Source organism: Scylla paramamosain, chromosome 33, assembly GCF_035594125.1.
Source record: "Scylla paramamosain isolate STU-SP2022 chromosome 33, ASM3559412v1, whole genome shotgun sequence".
Classification (NCBI taxonomy): domain Eukaryota; kingdom Metazoa; phylum Arthropoda; class Malacostraca; order Decapoda; family Portunidae; genus Scylla; species Scylla paramamosain.
Window position 1 is genome coordinate 2,440,866 of NC_087183.1, and position 16,053 is coordinate 2,456,918.

General features: G+C 40.6%; 1 protein-coding gene across 2 annotated transcripts in view; it reads left to right on the forward strand.

Annotated features, from left to right (window-relative positions):
• LOC135089532 (uncharacterized) overlaps positions 1–13,711 on the forward strand; it is an 81,747-nt gene extending 68,036 nt beyond the window's left edge. The window contains exons 5-7 of one of the 2 annotated variants that reach the window (XM_063985181.1): positions 258–432; positions 610–774; positions 4,559–13,711. In XM_063985181.1, coding sequence (XP_063841251.1) covers positions 258–432; positions 610–774; positions 4,559–4,586 — 368 coding nt within the window. In that variant the 3' untranslated portion in view covers positions 4,587–13,711. Of the gene's footprint in view, positions 1–257; positions 433–582; positions 775–4,558 lie in introns of both variants that reach the window. The other variant, XM_063985180.1, reaches the window with a different exon arrangement.
• Positions 13,712–16,053: the final 2,342 nt, after the last annotated feature.

Here is a 16,053-nt window from a genome sequence, read left to right on the forward strand (position 1 = left end):
CATAAACTTACAAGTATTTAAACAAAGAGACGTAGCATAAGAAGGCTTAAGGTACCATTAGGAACCCCCAAATGTATAGTGTTTATCCTACCGGTACTAGGTACATTAACACCCCTAGACCGCATCTCTTAATCTATCGGACTTTTATAAATGAAACTGAAACAAGAAACCAATGAAATAGTGATACACTGACGTACCCAACTGTGAAGCAATGGAACACTGATATACTAAACCTAATTTTATATCGATCCTCACAGTTATGCACGTGCCCGTCTGCACGGTAAGACCAGACTCAATAACTATCCGGCTGCCTGATGTCATCGATATGCAGCATGGCTTTACTGGCGTGAGTCTCGTGCTGTCCGGAGTGGACGAGACGCTCATGGAGAGAGCGGGACGAATAGCAAGATTACTTCTGCCCAGCATAATGTGGTGAGTGCATCCTACACACACACACACACACACACACACAAAGTCTCTCTCTCTCTCTCTCTCTCTCTCTCCTTTCCATATGTAAACAAAGACACGAGTGCAATACATGAGCCAAAATGCCGGAACGTGACCTCGTCGGTGTCTTCACAGGTACGGTTTTCTCATGTTTCCGGGCAGCAACATGACGGCAGAGGTTTGGCGGCGCTTCCTTCACGAGTTGCAAAATACTGGTGTGAAAGTGGCGTTACGAATTGGAGTGCCGTACCCCAGCCTCATCACGGTGGACGAGTGGAGAGACCTATTTACAATCGCCAGAACTAGGAATTTGGGTGGCTTTATGACGTGAGTGTGTGTGTGTGTGTGTGTGTGTGTGTGTGTGTGTGTGTGTGTGTGTGTGTGTGTGTGTGTGTGTGGTGAGGTGAGGTGTGAGGGTGTAGGACAAGAGGAGAGAAAATGTGTCCGGAAGGGGCGGATGAGAGAGGGAGGGGGAGATAGGTGTGAGTATGTTGGAATGTCAGGTCATGCTGAAATGAGAGAGGTGAGGTCGAGGCGAGTAGATGAGGAAGTGGAGAGGATGGTATGGGCCGAGATGAGAGGATTAGGTGAAGTAAATGTAGATTAATTGTATAAATATTTCGTAGATAAAGTTCATACAGGTCATTTAGCAAATATCCTGTATAGGGTAATAAGATCACAGAAAAATGACCCTAAATGGATGACTGCTAGGTTAAAACATTATATAGAGCGTAAGAGAATTATATATGAGATTAAGGGCAGGTGAAGAGGTTTTAAGGTCACAATATAATGAATTAGAACAGTCAGGATGTTAACGAGGAAAGCTAATGCCAATTATGAATTAAAGGTAGCCAGCCAGGCGAAGACGGACTCCAAGGGATTTTATCAGGTATACAAGACGAATCATAAGGATACTATAGGTCCATTAAAGGCTGCAGATGAGGAGCTGGTTAGTTCTGGGGAGGAGATTAGTAAAATTCTGAATGAGTATTTTTTAACTGTCTTCACCCAGGAAAACATGCAGGATATGCCAGATAGTGAACAGATGTTTAGAGCAGATGAGAATGAGAAGCTGACAGATATTTCCATAACTAGGGAGATAGTGGAACAGGAGATAAATAGGCTAAAAAAGTTCAAGACACTAGAACCAGATGAAATATATCCCAGAGTACTTAAGGAATGCAAAGAGGTTATTATTAGTTTCTGTCTTAAGGAAATCACTTGAGTCAAGTGAGGTACCAGTAATGTGGAGGCAGGCTAATGTACTCGTAGTACTCATCTTTAAGAAGGGAGATAAAACTTTAGCGTCTAACCAGTAATGTGGAGGCAGGCTAATGTAGTACCCATCTTTAAGAAAGGAAATAAAACTTTAGCGTCTAACTATTGACCTGTCAGCTTAACTTCAGTTATAGGTAAAATGTTAGAGTCAATAATAGCGAGGAACATTAGGGAACATTTAGACAAACATAACTTGATAAATCAGTCACAGCTTCACGAAGGGGAGGTCTTGCCTGACAAACTTGTTATGTTTTTACAGTAATTTGTACGAGGCAGTAGATAATGGTGATAGTTATGATATCTTATATCTGGACTTTAGTAAAGCATTTGACAAGGTATCCCATCAAAGGCTCCTGAGAAAGGTTAGGGCACACAGGATAGATGGGAAGGTGTTAGGCTGGATAGGGTCATGGCTTAGTGACAGGCGACAGAGAGTTGTAATAACCGGCTCGAAATCCGAGTGGGGTCATGTAATTAGTGGGGTGTCACAGGGATCAATATTAGGGCCATTGTTATTTCTAATACATATCAATGACTTGGATAGAGGAATTAGTAGTGATGTTAGTAAATTTGCGGATGACACAAAGATAGGTAGATTAATTAGGTCATAATCGGATGCCATCGCCTTACAGGCAGATTTAGATAGGATGAATGAATGGACGGACAGATGGCAAATGCAATTTAATATCAATAAATGCAAAGTACTTAGCATAGGTAGAGGAAACCCACACAGTAGGTACACATTAAACAACCAAACTCTGGTAGGTACAGGGTACGATAAAGATTTAGGAGTTATAGTTAGCTCTGAACTCCATCTAGGGAAACAATGCATAGAAGTCAGAAACAGGGCAAATAGGGTACTAGGATTCATTTTTAGGAGTGTTAAAAGTAGAAGGCCCGAAGTAATATTAAACTTATACTTGGCGCTGGTCAGACCTCATCTAGACTACGCTGTGCAGTTCTGGTCCCCACATACAGGAAAGATATAGGTCTATTAGAATCAGTACAGAGGAGAATGACTAAAAGGATACAGGGGATGAGGAGTATCCCTTACGAGGCGAGATTGAAATTGTTAAATTTACATTCTTTAGAGAGACGTAGGATTTTCCTCTTTTGCGCAGGCATCTTCACGATGCTCCGAAGGAAAAAAAGAGCCGCTCTTTTTCCGATGCTTCAGGAGGAATTAGTAATGCAGATCTCCAAAGCTTGGAGATCTGCAGTACATGGCGGACAGTGAGTGGGGCTAAGTATTTCTTACAAGGCCAAACAGTCTGTTCTACATAGGGTCTGTGATGACGGCGACGAATTATTTTGAAAAAAGAAAAAAAAAGTATGCTACAGTAAATGAACTCAGAGTGGGAATTAAATTATTTCGGTGCAGAAAATGCACAGAAATGCTGTCACTTCTCCGGTGATAAAAGAGGGTACATTAGGAAGGCTGATGTCGAGGCAGGAAGATGGAAAGACGATACCAAAGCCTACCTCCGTACCAGCGTTCGATCCTTCAGTATAGACCAAAAGGGAGCCTTCGTAGATTGCTGGAAGCCAAAAGGGAAACGTCAGCATCCATCAACAAGCTGGAGATAAGATTGAACGGAACGCCCTACATGTCAACCAAACACTACCATGATGCTCCGTCCCACCCAGCGTCCGGTTCAGGCCTGTTTGAGCATGCATGGTTACAATAGGCGGCCTTGAAGCCACATCTCTGTATAGCACTGATATATGTATATGGAATCGAGTGTTAGTTTTTTTTTTTTTTTTTTATGTAAGAGGGGCACTGGCTGAGAGCTACAAAAGGCAGAAAAAAATCCCAGAGTCGAACCCAAAGGATTACCCAAATTAAAGAATTTTCTTTAAACCATATTCATGAAAGAGTTCATAAGAAGCGTACTCCATACATGGACGGATAAGGCACCTGTATAGAGTAAGATGTTGGTGGGGGGGGACTAGTGAAAAGGGTCCCATACATGCTCTGGCAGCCTGTAGCTTCCAGATTGGCTCCATCCCCCCCAGCGTCCAGTTCATGTCTGTTTGAGCGTTCATGGACACATGGGGCGGCCTTGAAGCCACATCTCTCAGTACAGCACTCGGCAGCTTAGTGTGAACATGTCTGCCGCGCACAAAACTTTCAGCTTTTGAGGTCTCGTATAGAAAGGAATTAATTTTTTTATTGAATACTGAATATTGAAATAATATTGAAAAAAAAAAAAAATCTAGTGGCACAAAAAACACAGGAGTTATGGCGATACATCAGAATATTTAGCTGTAGATTTTAAATGACAACATGCTTGAAGTACAATTATACTTAAATGTCAGCAGAATGTCAGTCTTCCATTTTTTTTTTTTTTTATGTAGGAAGGATACTGGCCAAGGGCAACCAAAATCTAATAAAAAAATGCCCACTGAAATGCCAGTCCCATAAAAGGGTCAAAGCAGTGGTCAAAAATTGGTGGATAAGTGTCTTGAAAGCTCCCTCTTGAAGGAATTCAAGTCGTAGGAAGGTGGAAATACAGAAGCAGGCAGGGAGTTCCAGAGTTTACCAGAGAAAGGGATGAATGATTGAGAATACTGGTTAACTCTTGCGTTAGAGAGGTGGACAGAATAGGGGTGAGAGAAAGAAGAAGAAGCTCAGAAACAGTTCACGTCTTCATCAGACATGGAATGAAGTTACTTTTTAAAATTATTATTATAGAAAGAATTTACTCTTTCTTCTCTTCTTAGTGTTCTGTAGGTCACTATAACATCTTAAAACCCCTCAGCTTCCCTGCATAGTGTGTGTGTGCGTGTGTGTGTGTGTGTGTAGGTGTTCACTAACCAGACTCCCACACAGCTGGCCGGAAGAAAGGTTGTGGATGTAGCCGCAGAAGTGCTCTCCGCGACGATCAAGTACAGCGTGTGGTGTGGTGCGTTCAGTATCCATGCACATCTTGGCAGATTCAGACATGGAAATATGCAAGACATGCCGCTGGCTTCCGTGAACAAGTCATTCTCCTTCCTGTCCCTGTGTTGGTCCATTCTTTCATCACTGCATCTTCCTCTGCCTTCTCTCCGCACCACCTGTAAAATTCGTGGGCAGGTGTACTTAAAAAAAAGTCATTAATAATGTAATTATGTAACTACTTCTACTACTCCTACTACTACTAAAACTACTATTACTTCTACGGTACAGCAACAACTACTACTACTACTACCACTACTATCAACAACTGCTACTACTACTATTATCATTATTATCATTATTATTATTATCACTATTATCAGTATTACTTATGCTATAAAAAGAAATTGTGAGAAATTTCTGTAAACGATCAATTAATCAGCAGATTTAACGAGGCAATTGGTGTATCGTGTCCGACGATAAATATTGAAGTGGTAATTATGTTTAAAGGGTTTGTGCTTCGAGGTTTGTTTTTGAGTGTATCGTTTATGATAACAAAATGTTGGAGGATTAATTATTTTCATGTTTTTTTCTTGATTATGTAATAGTTTTTGCATGAGGTTTTCAATATGTATTGATTGTAGGAACTGTATACTGTTATAATGAGCGATTCGTTCTGTTTGGAAAAATTTTGTTGTGGATTTCGACTGGTGTAATGTGGAACTATCGTGGTGTGACGTGGAGCTGTGGAAGGCAGCGGAATTGACTGAGGAAGCTGCTATTCCCAGATGTCGGGTCTTTTTCTGCGTCTGTATTAGTGATGTATCGGATATAAAATTTTAGATATCCGCGGAGGAGGAGCTGCATATGTAATATTCATAGAATGCAGTTGAGGATAAAAATGCGGAGCTTAAAATATAATTTTTTGCGGATGCGGATGCGGATTATCTTCACCTCCATATCCACGTTTGCAGATGCGGATTTTTTTTTTACATATCACAGTAACTTATGCTGTATATACAGTACTATTTACTATATACTATGCTATACTTACTCTCATTTCAATAAATTCGCCAACTTCCATACTCTATCACACCTGCGTTCTCTTTCACTCACACTGACTCTCTCAGGCCGGTTCACACCAGTTCGTTTTTACGGTTTCCGTCTCCTTTCACCGTCCAACAATGACTTCACAAAAACGGAGTCCGTACTGAACGGACGAGATGGCCGCCGTCTCCGTATCCATGGTTTGTTAACATAGCCGCGCGAAGAGACCTCCTCGACAAGTAATTTGTATACTTGTTGCCATCTTGCTGCTCGCAGCTGACGAAAAGAGGTCAGTGAGGTGGAGAAGAGCGTCATTTAATGTACAGTAAATAAGCATCAGTAACTACAAGCTAGTGAATCCTGCAAACCACGGTGGAGGCAGTAGTGTGTGCTATATGAATGCACTTTTTTTTTTCCTTTTCATGTAGAAGGGACACCGGCCAAGGGCAACAAAATCCGATGGAAAAAAAAAAAATGTCTACTGAGATTCCGGTCCCCGAATGGGGTCCAAAGGGGTAGTCAAAAATTAAAGGATAAGTGTCTTCAAACCTCCCTCATGAATGAATTCAAGTCACAGGAAGGTGGACATACAGAAGGAGGCAGGGAGTATCAGAGTTTACCACAGAAAGGGATGAATGAATAAGTATACTGGTTAACTCGTGCTTTAGAGAGGTGGACATAATAGGGGTGAGAGAAAGAAGAAACCCTTGGGCAGAGAAGCAATGGGAGGAGGGGAGGCATGCAGTTAGTAAGATCAGAAGTTAGCATGAAAATAGCGGTAGAAGATAGCAAGAGATTCAACATTACGGGAATCAGAAAAAGGCTGAAGACAGTCAGGTAGAGGAGAGGAGTTGAGACGAAAAGCTTTTGATTTCACCCTGTCTAGAAGAGCAGTATGAGTGAAAGCCCCCAGACATGAGAAGCATACTCCATATATTGACGGATAAGGGCTCTGTACATAGTTAACAACTGGAAGGGTGAGAAAAACTCACGTCTCTGAACACCTAACTTCATAAAAGCTGTTTTAGCTTGACATGAGATGTGAAGTTTCCAGTTTAAATTAAGTAAAGGACAGACCGAGGATGTTCAGTGTAGAAGAGGGTAACAGTTGAATGCCATTGAAGAAGAAGGAATAGTTGTCTCGAAAGCTGTGTCGAGTTGAAAGATGGAGGAATTCAGTTTTGAGACATAGAACAATACTAAGTTTGCTCTGCCCCATTCAGAAATTTTAGAGAGATCAGAGGTTAGGCGTTCTGTTGCTTCTTTGCGTGAACTGTTTACTTCCTAAAGAGTTTGACATCTTCGAAAAGACGTGGAAAAGTGCAGGGTGGTATCATCAGCATATGAGTATATAGGACATGAAGTTTAGTTTAAAAGATCATTGATGAATAATAGAAAGAGAGTGGGTGACAGGACAGAACCCTGAGGAACATCACTGTTAATAGATTTAGGAGAAGAACAGTGACCGTCTACCACAACAGCAATAAAACAGTCAAAAAGGAAACTTGAGATGAAGTTACTGAGAGAAGTATAGACGCCATAGGAGGGTAGTTTGGAAATCAAAGCTTTGTGCCAGACTCTATCAAGAGCTTTTGATATGTCTAAGGCAACACCAAAAGTTCCACCAAAATCTCTAAAAGACTATGAACAAGACTCAGTAAGGAAAGCCAGATCACCAGTAGAGCGGCCTTGCTGGAAGCCATACTGGCGATCAAATAGATGGCTGTGAAGTGATAAATGTTTACAGATCTTCCAGTTGAGGATAGATTAAAGAAATTTAGATAAGCAGGAAATTAAAGTAATAGGACGGAAGCTTGAGGGATCAGAACATTCACCATTTTTAGGGAGATTCTGGTGGTGGAAAGCTCAAGTATCTTTCGTGGGCCAGATCTCTATCACATATAGCACGAGAACAGGTTGTGTTAAATCAAGGTTTGGAAGGTTTAGGTAGAGATAAAAGAATGATGAATGCCAGACACTATCACCTCTGTTATGCGTTCGGTACACAGAGACGGATCTCTGACACGGAAATAGTAGTCATTCCATGATAATTAGCAATCTATTTCCTCAGGTCCCCCAACTAATAGAGGCAAAACGCCAGAGGCACCTCCACTTACAGAAATCCCGAGGAGCGATAGGAGAAGATACAAATATGAGATTGTGATCGGAAGAGCCCAATAGAGAAGAGAGGGTGACAGCATAAGCAGGATTAGAAGCTAGGAAAAGGTCAAGAATGTTGGGCGTATCTCCAAGACGGTCAGGAGTACGAGTGGGGTGTTGCACCAATTGCTCTAGGTCGTGGAGGATAGCAAATTTCAAGGCTAGTTCACCAGGATGGTCAGTGAAGGGAGAGGAAAGCCGAAGCTGGTGGTGAACACTGAAGTCTCCATGAATGGAGATTTCCGTAAAAGGGAAGAGTCAGAATGTGCTCCACTTTGGAAGTTAAGCAGTCAAAGAATTTCTTAAATTAGATTAAATATTTAAATCTTTAAATAGATTAAATCTTTTTCCACGAATAATGTACAAAAAAAAAAAAAATTCAATATAGCATTATCACATTACAAGGCAATTATTCAATAACGTTTTCCCATATACATGAGTACCATCCCCAGAACATTAAAAATATCAGCACGTGCAACACTATGCTCGTTTCTCCGTATAAAATTTAACCTCTGTTCATCTCTTCCGGTCAACGGCGTCCGCTCAAGCCGAGGCAGAAACGAAGGCCGGTTCCCACTACCGTCGCTCGAATGGAATCGGTGGTGACGTCATTGTTGGATGGTGTATGGAAACGGAATCCGTAAAAAACGGATTAGCCTAAACAGGGCCTCAGTCTCACTTTAATGAACACTCACTCCCCATCCCCATTCTGACTATCACACTTTATCTTATTTTCATAATCTAACTCACGCTTGTTTTCCGTACATGCTGACTCGCACGGTCATACTTAAACACCCTTGTTTACTCGTATTCTCCTCTTTTCACTCCGGTCTACACCCATTCTCTCTCTCTCTCTATCAATCTCTCAGCTCACTAACACACTTTTCACTCAAATCAGTCACGCTTACCCTCGTTCTCAGGCAAACTTAGCCTACTACAACTCACACACTAGTGACTCCCCACACGAGTCTCTCTCTCTCTCTCTCTCTCTCTCTCTCTCTCTGGTTTACACTTACACTCAACCTCACAAACTGACATTCTCCCTCGCTCTTCCTTCCACTGTGGCAGTGGTGTCATTTGCCCCCAATCTATGTTATTTTATTATCGACAGAAAGAAAATTGCATGGAAAGTAGGACAAGTGTATATGAGTTGCCAAGATATATATCAGTAGCAGCATTCAATAAGCACTAAGCACGTGTACACACACACGCACACACACACACACGCACACACACACACACACACACACACACACACAAACACACACACACACACACACACACACACACACACACAGAGAGAGACACACAATTCCACCACGTGGTTATCTTGGCAACAGTGAATAATGCAGATCCGTGGATCCGGAGGCGGAGCTTTTCTTATCCAAAAATGCAGTTGCGGATATTGATGCAGACCCTTTTTTATGGGACTGGCATTTCAGTGGGCATTTTTTTTTATTAGATTTTTGTTGCCCTTGGCCAGTGTCTTTCCTACATAAAAAAAAAAAAAAAGATCTTTTATTGTTAAAATCGGGTGCAGATTGTAATACGGATATTAATTTCACAGCGAAGGCTCCGCGGAGACGGAGGCGGATATCCGATACATCACTAGTCTGTACTTCATGCCGAGCACACGCAAGCTGTGTACCGAGTAGGCGATTGTCGGTTGAGCTGGTTTGTGTCCACTGGAAGATTATGGGAGGTAACATGTTATTACCTTACTGTTATGTTATTTGTAACACAAATATTTCCATGTCTTGAGTTTACATGACATTAATGTACTCGTGTATTGTGTGTTTATGTTCTGTGGCAGTGTATGTTGTCATTGCGAGTTGTATTGTATTGTATTGTATTGTAAGGTTGTTTGATAGGAATAAGGCTCCGCAACATTGCGGTCAAGTAGCGCCGCTACAAATGTTCAAAGCAACACAGACAGTAGGTTAAAAAGTTTATATTAAAAAAAAAATATTGGTATGGTAAAAACATTAAAAACACTAAAAAATAAAGTATATAAAAGAAAATGGGATTAAGCAACAAAAACTAGAATGCAAATTGAAGTTGTTAGTTGAATGCACTGATCAAACCCAATGACTTAGAGCAGCACGACCGACGTTTATTCGTGTCGTATCTAAGGCAGTGACCCCATTAACCATATATCTAGCGTTGTTCGTTATGTGCCCAAGATGCTGACTCTACTGATCTACTGTTTATGTGTCTTCTTCACTTGGGCCCAGGTTCTCCCAGTGCAAGAGTGAAGTTCCGTCTTATACATATAGCACTGGTAAAGTAAAATAAAAAAACATATTTAAAGAAAACCTATAATTTATTCGAAAGACCAGTCTTCTCCATAAACGTGAGGGCATCATGTCCCGGAAAAAGAGACCTCTCTCCAAGTATATGTGAGATGTAGAACGTCCCATCCTCATCGCGACAATGGAAGAAATGTCGCTTTCGCAGGTCCACTGGGACTGGGACGCTTTACCAGAAAGTGCCGCACTGTAAGAAGGACTAAGCAGTCATCATATTATGGTTGTGTTTGCCGTAATCATGCGTGAAAGGCGTGTGACCGGTCCGGAGACAGGTCAGTACCGCCTCTGAGAGGCGCCCCTGCACACGGATATACGTCCACTTACGGAAAGCAAAATACGTTATTATCCCCTTCTTCGCCATGGTAACCAAATCCTCCCATCTGTTCTGTCAGCTGGCAAGAATTGCCACACGTATACTCGAGTACATGTCATGAGATGGAACAGGGATGGAAGAAACAACCCAATTTACCGCCTCTTTAGCCAGCCTATCCGCCTTTTCATTCCCCGAAACTCCCACATGTGTCGGACCCCGCAAAACCCAACGTGGTAGCCTCTATCAATCTAGTCTTTCAAAACAAACTTCTTGTCCTATCACTTTTCCGCTGACGATACCATCATGCACTTCTCTACGTCTTTTCCTAAACGTCCAACCCTTCACAAAAAAACAAAAAAAAAAAAACACTCCAGGCAGGGAAGCCGCAGAATGCCTGAATTCTGATTTCTCTAAAATTTCTGATTGGGACAGAGCAAACTTAGTACTGTTCAATACTTCAAAAACCCAGTTCCTCCATCCATCAACTCGACACAACCTTCCAGACTGGTGTTCCTTCTTCTTCAGTGACACTCAACTGCCCCCTCTTCTACACTGAACATCCTCGTTCTGTCCTTTACTTATAATCTAAACTGGAAACTTCACATCTCATCTTTAGCTAAAAACAGCCTCTATTAAGTTGGGCGTTCCGAGTCGTCTCCGCCAGTTTTTCTCACCCTGCCCACCCTCCCTCAGCTGCTAACTTTGTAGAGGGGTCTTATCCATCCATGTAAGGAGTATGCTTCACATGTATGGTGGGGTTCCACTCATACCTCCTTTTTTAGACAAGGTGGAATGAAAAGCTTTTCGTCTTGTCAACACCTCTCCTTTAACTGACTGTCTTCAGCCTCTTCTGATTTTGCTAACTGCATTCCTTCTCTCTTCCCGCGGCCTCGATGCACAAAACTTTCTTCTCTTTCTCATCCCTATTTTGTCCACTTCTCTAATGCAAGTGTATTCTCAATCATTCATCCCTTTTTTCAGGTAAATTTTGCTTGCTTCTGTACTTCCTTCTTCCTATGACGAACTATTTCATGAGGGAGATTTGAAGACATTATCTTTCATTTTTCGGTTATTCTCTTGACATCTCTTTTGGGACTGTCACGTAAGTGGGATTTTTTTTTTTTTTTTTTACCGCTTTTGTTTCTCCATGGCCAAGTAAATTCTGGAACTCTCTGCCTGCTTCTGTACTTCCTCCTTCCTATGACTTGAACTATTTCATGAGGGAGGTTTCAATTTTCGATTATTCTCTTGACGTCTCTTTTGGGACTGGCGCATAAGTGGATTTTTTTTTTTTTCACCGGTTTTGTTTCCCTTGGCCAGTGACCGTCTTATGTAAAAAAAAAAAAAAAAATCCTTTTGTCTAATAAGAAGTTTTTGCCTGGCACAACCGAGATGAATTAACCGAGAATTAGCCAAGTAAAAAATGTCCTGCTCTTGCTTTCTCGAGAACGTCTCCCTGCAGTAGAAGCAATAAGATTCTGATTCGCATTCAGGAGTATGGTGTGAGTCAAGGGCTGAGCAGTGACCGCACATGGGACAATTATGATAGTTCTTCCTCCCATGACCCAACACATAACACCAATACTTTACCAAGACTTTACTGAGAGAGTCAATAAAAGAACCATAAAAAGTGAGCATAATCATGTTACTATTTCCTTTAATTTTGGCCATTCGTTGAACATTATCAGGACGTAAGTGATGGATGTCATCTTCTGAGGGTTCATACAGGTCCTGTTTATAAATGCGTCCTTTGCAGTAACTGAATGTTCGGTGTATCTTTATGGATTTAAAGATCCCATCGTATGTTGTCCAACACTGAGAGTTGGCTTAGTGTTTCACTTCCTTTTGCTTAACTTGTAGACTGTGTAGCGTTCCTTTTGTGATGTTTATAGTTGTTGGTGAGTGTGGCCACTAGCGAATGAGAAGTCTATTCTCCTTTTCCTCCTTTTTATTAGGAAAAAAAAATAAAAAATAAAGTTCTTCACAAAATAACAAAGTTCGGCATAGAGCAGTCACATAACACTTACGCTGTTGTCCTGCTTTATGACTGTTAAGGAGGTAACGTCTAAAAGGTTTAAGCGCTGACTGACAGACTGATCAAATGAAGGATAGAAGTATCTGAGGTTGAAACTATGTAATTGTAATTGTCCAATAGCAATGGACTTGAAATTTATTTCACGTGGTTTAAGACGTGGTTAGTGTTAGCTGTGACCAATGAGAATGAATTATTTACCAAGCTGACGAGTGCATAGAGCAATCTCCTCTTGTTTAACGAAGTTCACGCTGAGGTAATGTTCACCTTTGAACCGTCATGTTCAAATGCCTTTACTTCCTTCTGTCTTCTATCTGTTACCTTCTAATGATAGCTCTTCATTCCTATTCCTGGATTCATCTGTTTCTAAATCATACCTCTTGTACGTCTCAGCAAGCTACCGCTTGTCGTCTCGACAAGATATCTAAGTGATATGGTTTTAACTTTTCATATTTGAATTTATCAGTAGTAATTAGATTAATATCAACTCTGACAAATACTTTTACAAATCCATCAAGAAAATACTCTTACAAGACACTCTACAAGCCTCACGGCGTGTAGTAATAAACCAAGTTTTGAATGAATGTCTGTGTTTCCATGTTTACTTTCAACAATTCAAGATTCATTTCGTCGGTCAGCAAGAAAATGTTCATTTCTATTTCTTGATTTTCAATAATTTCTGTGTCATCTCTATTAACTTGAAGAACATTGCGTTTAGGCAATGAACCCTGTAAAGTATTTACCATGAACCGTATATGAGCGTGTAGTCTTATATTGATACTGATAACCTCTAAATCTGTAACAACATTAACTGCAGCTGCTATTGCTACACTTCTCTTATGTCGTGAACTTGGCAGGCATTATTTTCTAAATTGTGAGCTTGGCTGTCATCCTTTTCTTGAAGTTTATTCCGTACAACTCTAATACCTTCCTATCAAGTAATCAACATATCTCTCAAAATACTATCAAAGCTGTAAGAATTTCTTAACAATTAATTCATCCTCATTATGTCTTCTAATTTCTTCACTAGGGCTCCAGCAGCCACAGGATCCCAGACCAAGGTTGTCTGTCCTAACAGCACTATGCATGTTTGTCACCAATGTCATGTTCACATGTAGAAGGAATTGCAATCAATATTTAATTCATGTAGTAAGTCACGAACATATCTATCAAACTCGTCTTGTAAAAGAAGTTTAGTTATGTTGCAAAATAATAAAAGATTTTATGAGTCACTGCTCTGTGAATTCTTGTTTAATTACTTATAATGGCCTCTCAATTTCTTCCTGTACTTATGTATCTCATCTGTGTCATTAATGTATCTGAATTCCTGTCTGGTGTGCCTTGTGTTGTTCCCTTACGTGTGGGGTCTGTTGTACCTGTTGTGACTCTTTCTGCCTCATTTCCTATGTCATTCATTGAATTTTCTTCCTTACCATTAATGAATGTTTTCTTAAGATAATGTACTTTCCCAGTTTCTAAAAGTTGGACTTTGTAGTTACTTCCAACTGCATTCTTAATTACTTTATAAGGACCTGAGAATTTAGGATGAAGTCTGTTAGTGCTAGCAGTAGGAACATGAAGCTTTGCCATTACCAGATCTCCGGTAGTTATTTTTACATCCCGTGCAGTCTGCAGTGTTGTTTTTGTAGGTCTTTTGAATACTGTTTCATATGTTCTCTCACCATCTGGTGAATGTTCTGGAATTTGTTCTCTTCTTTATGAAATCATCCTAATTGTATACTGGTTTGAGCTTTGAGTCTTGAAGCTCATAAGTAGGCACTTTATCTTCTTCAAAAATTATGTAGTATGGTGTTTCTTCAGTGGCTGAATTTATCAGCGTGTTTAGTGCACACTTAACATAATTAAGGGACTTAACATAATTAAGGGATTAATTGAACTTTTTTAACAGGTAATGACTTTTCTGTCGAGTCTTTCAACGACACCTCTGTGGTCTGTAAGCCTGAACATTGACCTTTTTGATATTGAATAGTTTACACAGTTCATCTAAAACTTGGTTATTGAACTCCGGACCATTATCAGAAATTATAGTTTGTGGTGTGGTGGTTACAAATTATCTATCTGATCAAAGATCACTGAAACAATTGTTTCTGCCTTTTTGTTAATCATTAGTTGCAGGGTGCAAAATCTGGAAAGATAATCAGTAGCTATGAGAAAATATTTTTTATCCTTTTTGTGATATGGGTAACTCAAGAGTGTCTATGTGAATGCTTCCTAAGGTTTTCAGAGGAACCCGGTATGTTTGTTAAGTTGCCTGTAATCAATTACTGGTCTTACTGTACTGTCTGATTTAGGTATACGATTGAGAAGGAAGTTCCAAGGACTGTCTCTAGGCACAATAACATCTTGCGTCAACATTTTATTAATCAGTATATCTACTGTAGCGAGCTGTGAATGTGGTAGTCTGCATACTGGTATGTAGATCGGCTGAGTACGCAGCTTGACCTTAATCTGGTGTTTTAACACCAGATTATTTTGCCTGAGGCGTTATCAGTAAATACTATTAGAAGTTTTTGAGTGGAGTGGAGGTGAGTGGAGTGCGCACTGTGATGGAAGGTATAAAACTCTTCCAATTCCCCCGCCGAGCAATCTTTAAGGTGTAACGCGCACGGACACGGGCTTGTCGAGAAGCTACTAAGCTGTGGACGTCCCCACAATGTCGTTGAAGGCGAGAAAAAAAAAAACAGCAGCATGCTTTTCTCAAATGGTAGCTTTACAATCTGCATTCTGCCAGGAAACAGAACGTTTAGGAGACTGACCAGAGGTCTTTGGGACGGACTGAAGAGAAGCGGAGTACATGACATCCGTGAAATGTGTTTCAGCCGATTCAGTTTCTTATATCATGCAGTGAGAGAGCATGGGTGCCGAGTTTTGTGAATAGCTGCCAATCCGCTTTATCCAGGCGCCACCCGGGAGGACGTGACTATGGTCCAGAATCAGTTGACTCCAATAAAATTGAGAAGTGATCGCTTCCATATAAATCTGGTAAAACTCTCCAGTTAAAATCAAGAATTAAAGGTGAAAAGAGAAAGATCTATTATTGTAAAATAACCAGTTTGACTGTGGAAATGGGTTATAGGATTGGAGATTAAAATCCTGTATCCTGGATAAAAGAAGCAAGTAAAAACCCACGAGGGTTGACAGCGTCATCATTCCACAAAGGATGGCGATCAATGAAGTCTCCCAATAAAAGAAGAGAAGGAAGAGCATTTAAAAGGTTGCCAAGCTCATTCCTTTCGATAGAAACACTGGGAGGCAGATAGAAGACTGCACAGTGTATAAAAACGATTAACAACAACATACATACATAAAAATACATACATACATACATAAAAATAAAGGTACATAAAAATAATTTCATTACGAACAAATATTGCAGTGCCATCGTGGTGGTTCTTACCAGGTATATGAGTGAAGAAAGCACGATATCCAGGATGACTATAGTGAGTAGATTCTCCGAGCATTCTCTCTTCCAGACAAATGCAAACAGGAAAGAACCTAGAGATCAATACCCGAGTTTCCTCCCAGGAGGTACGCAAACCGCGACAATTCCACTGCAGAATCTTGA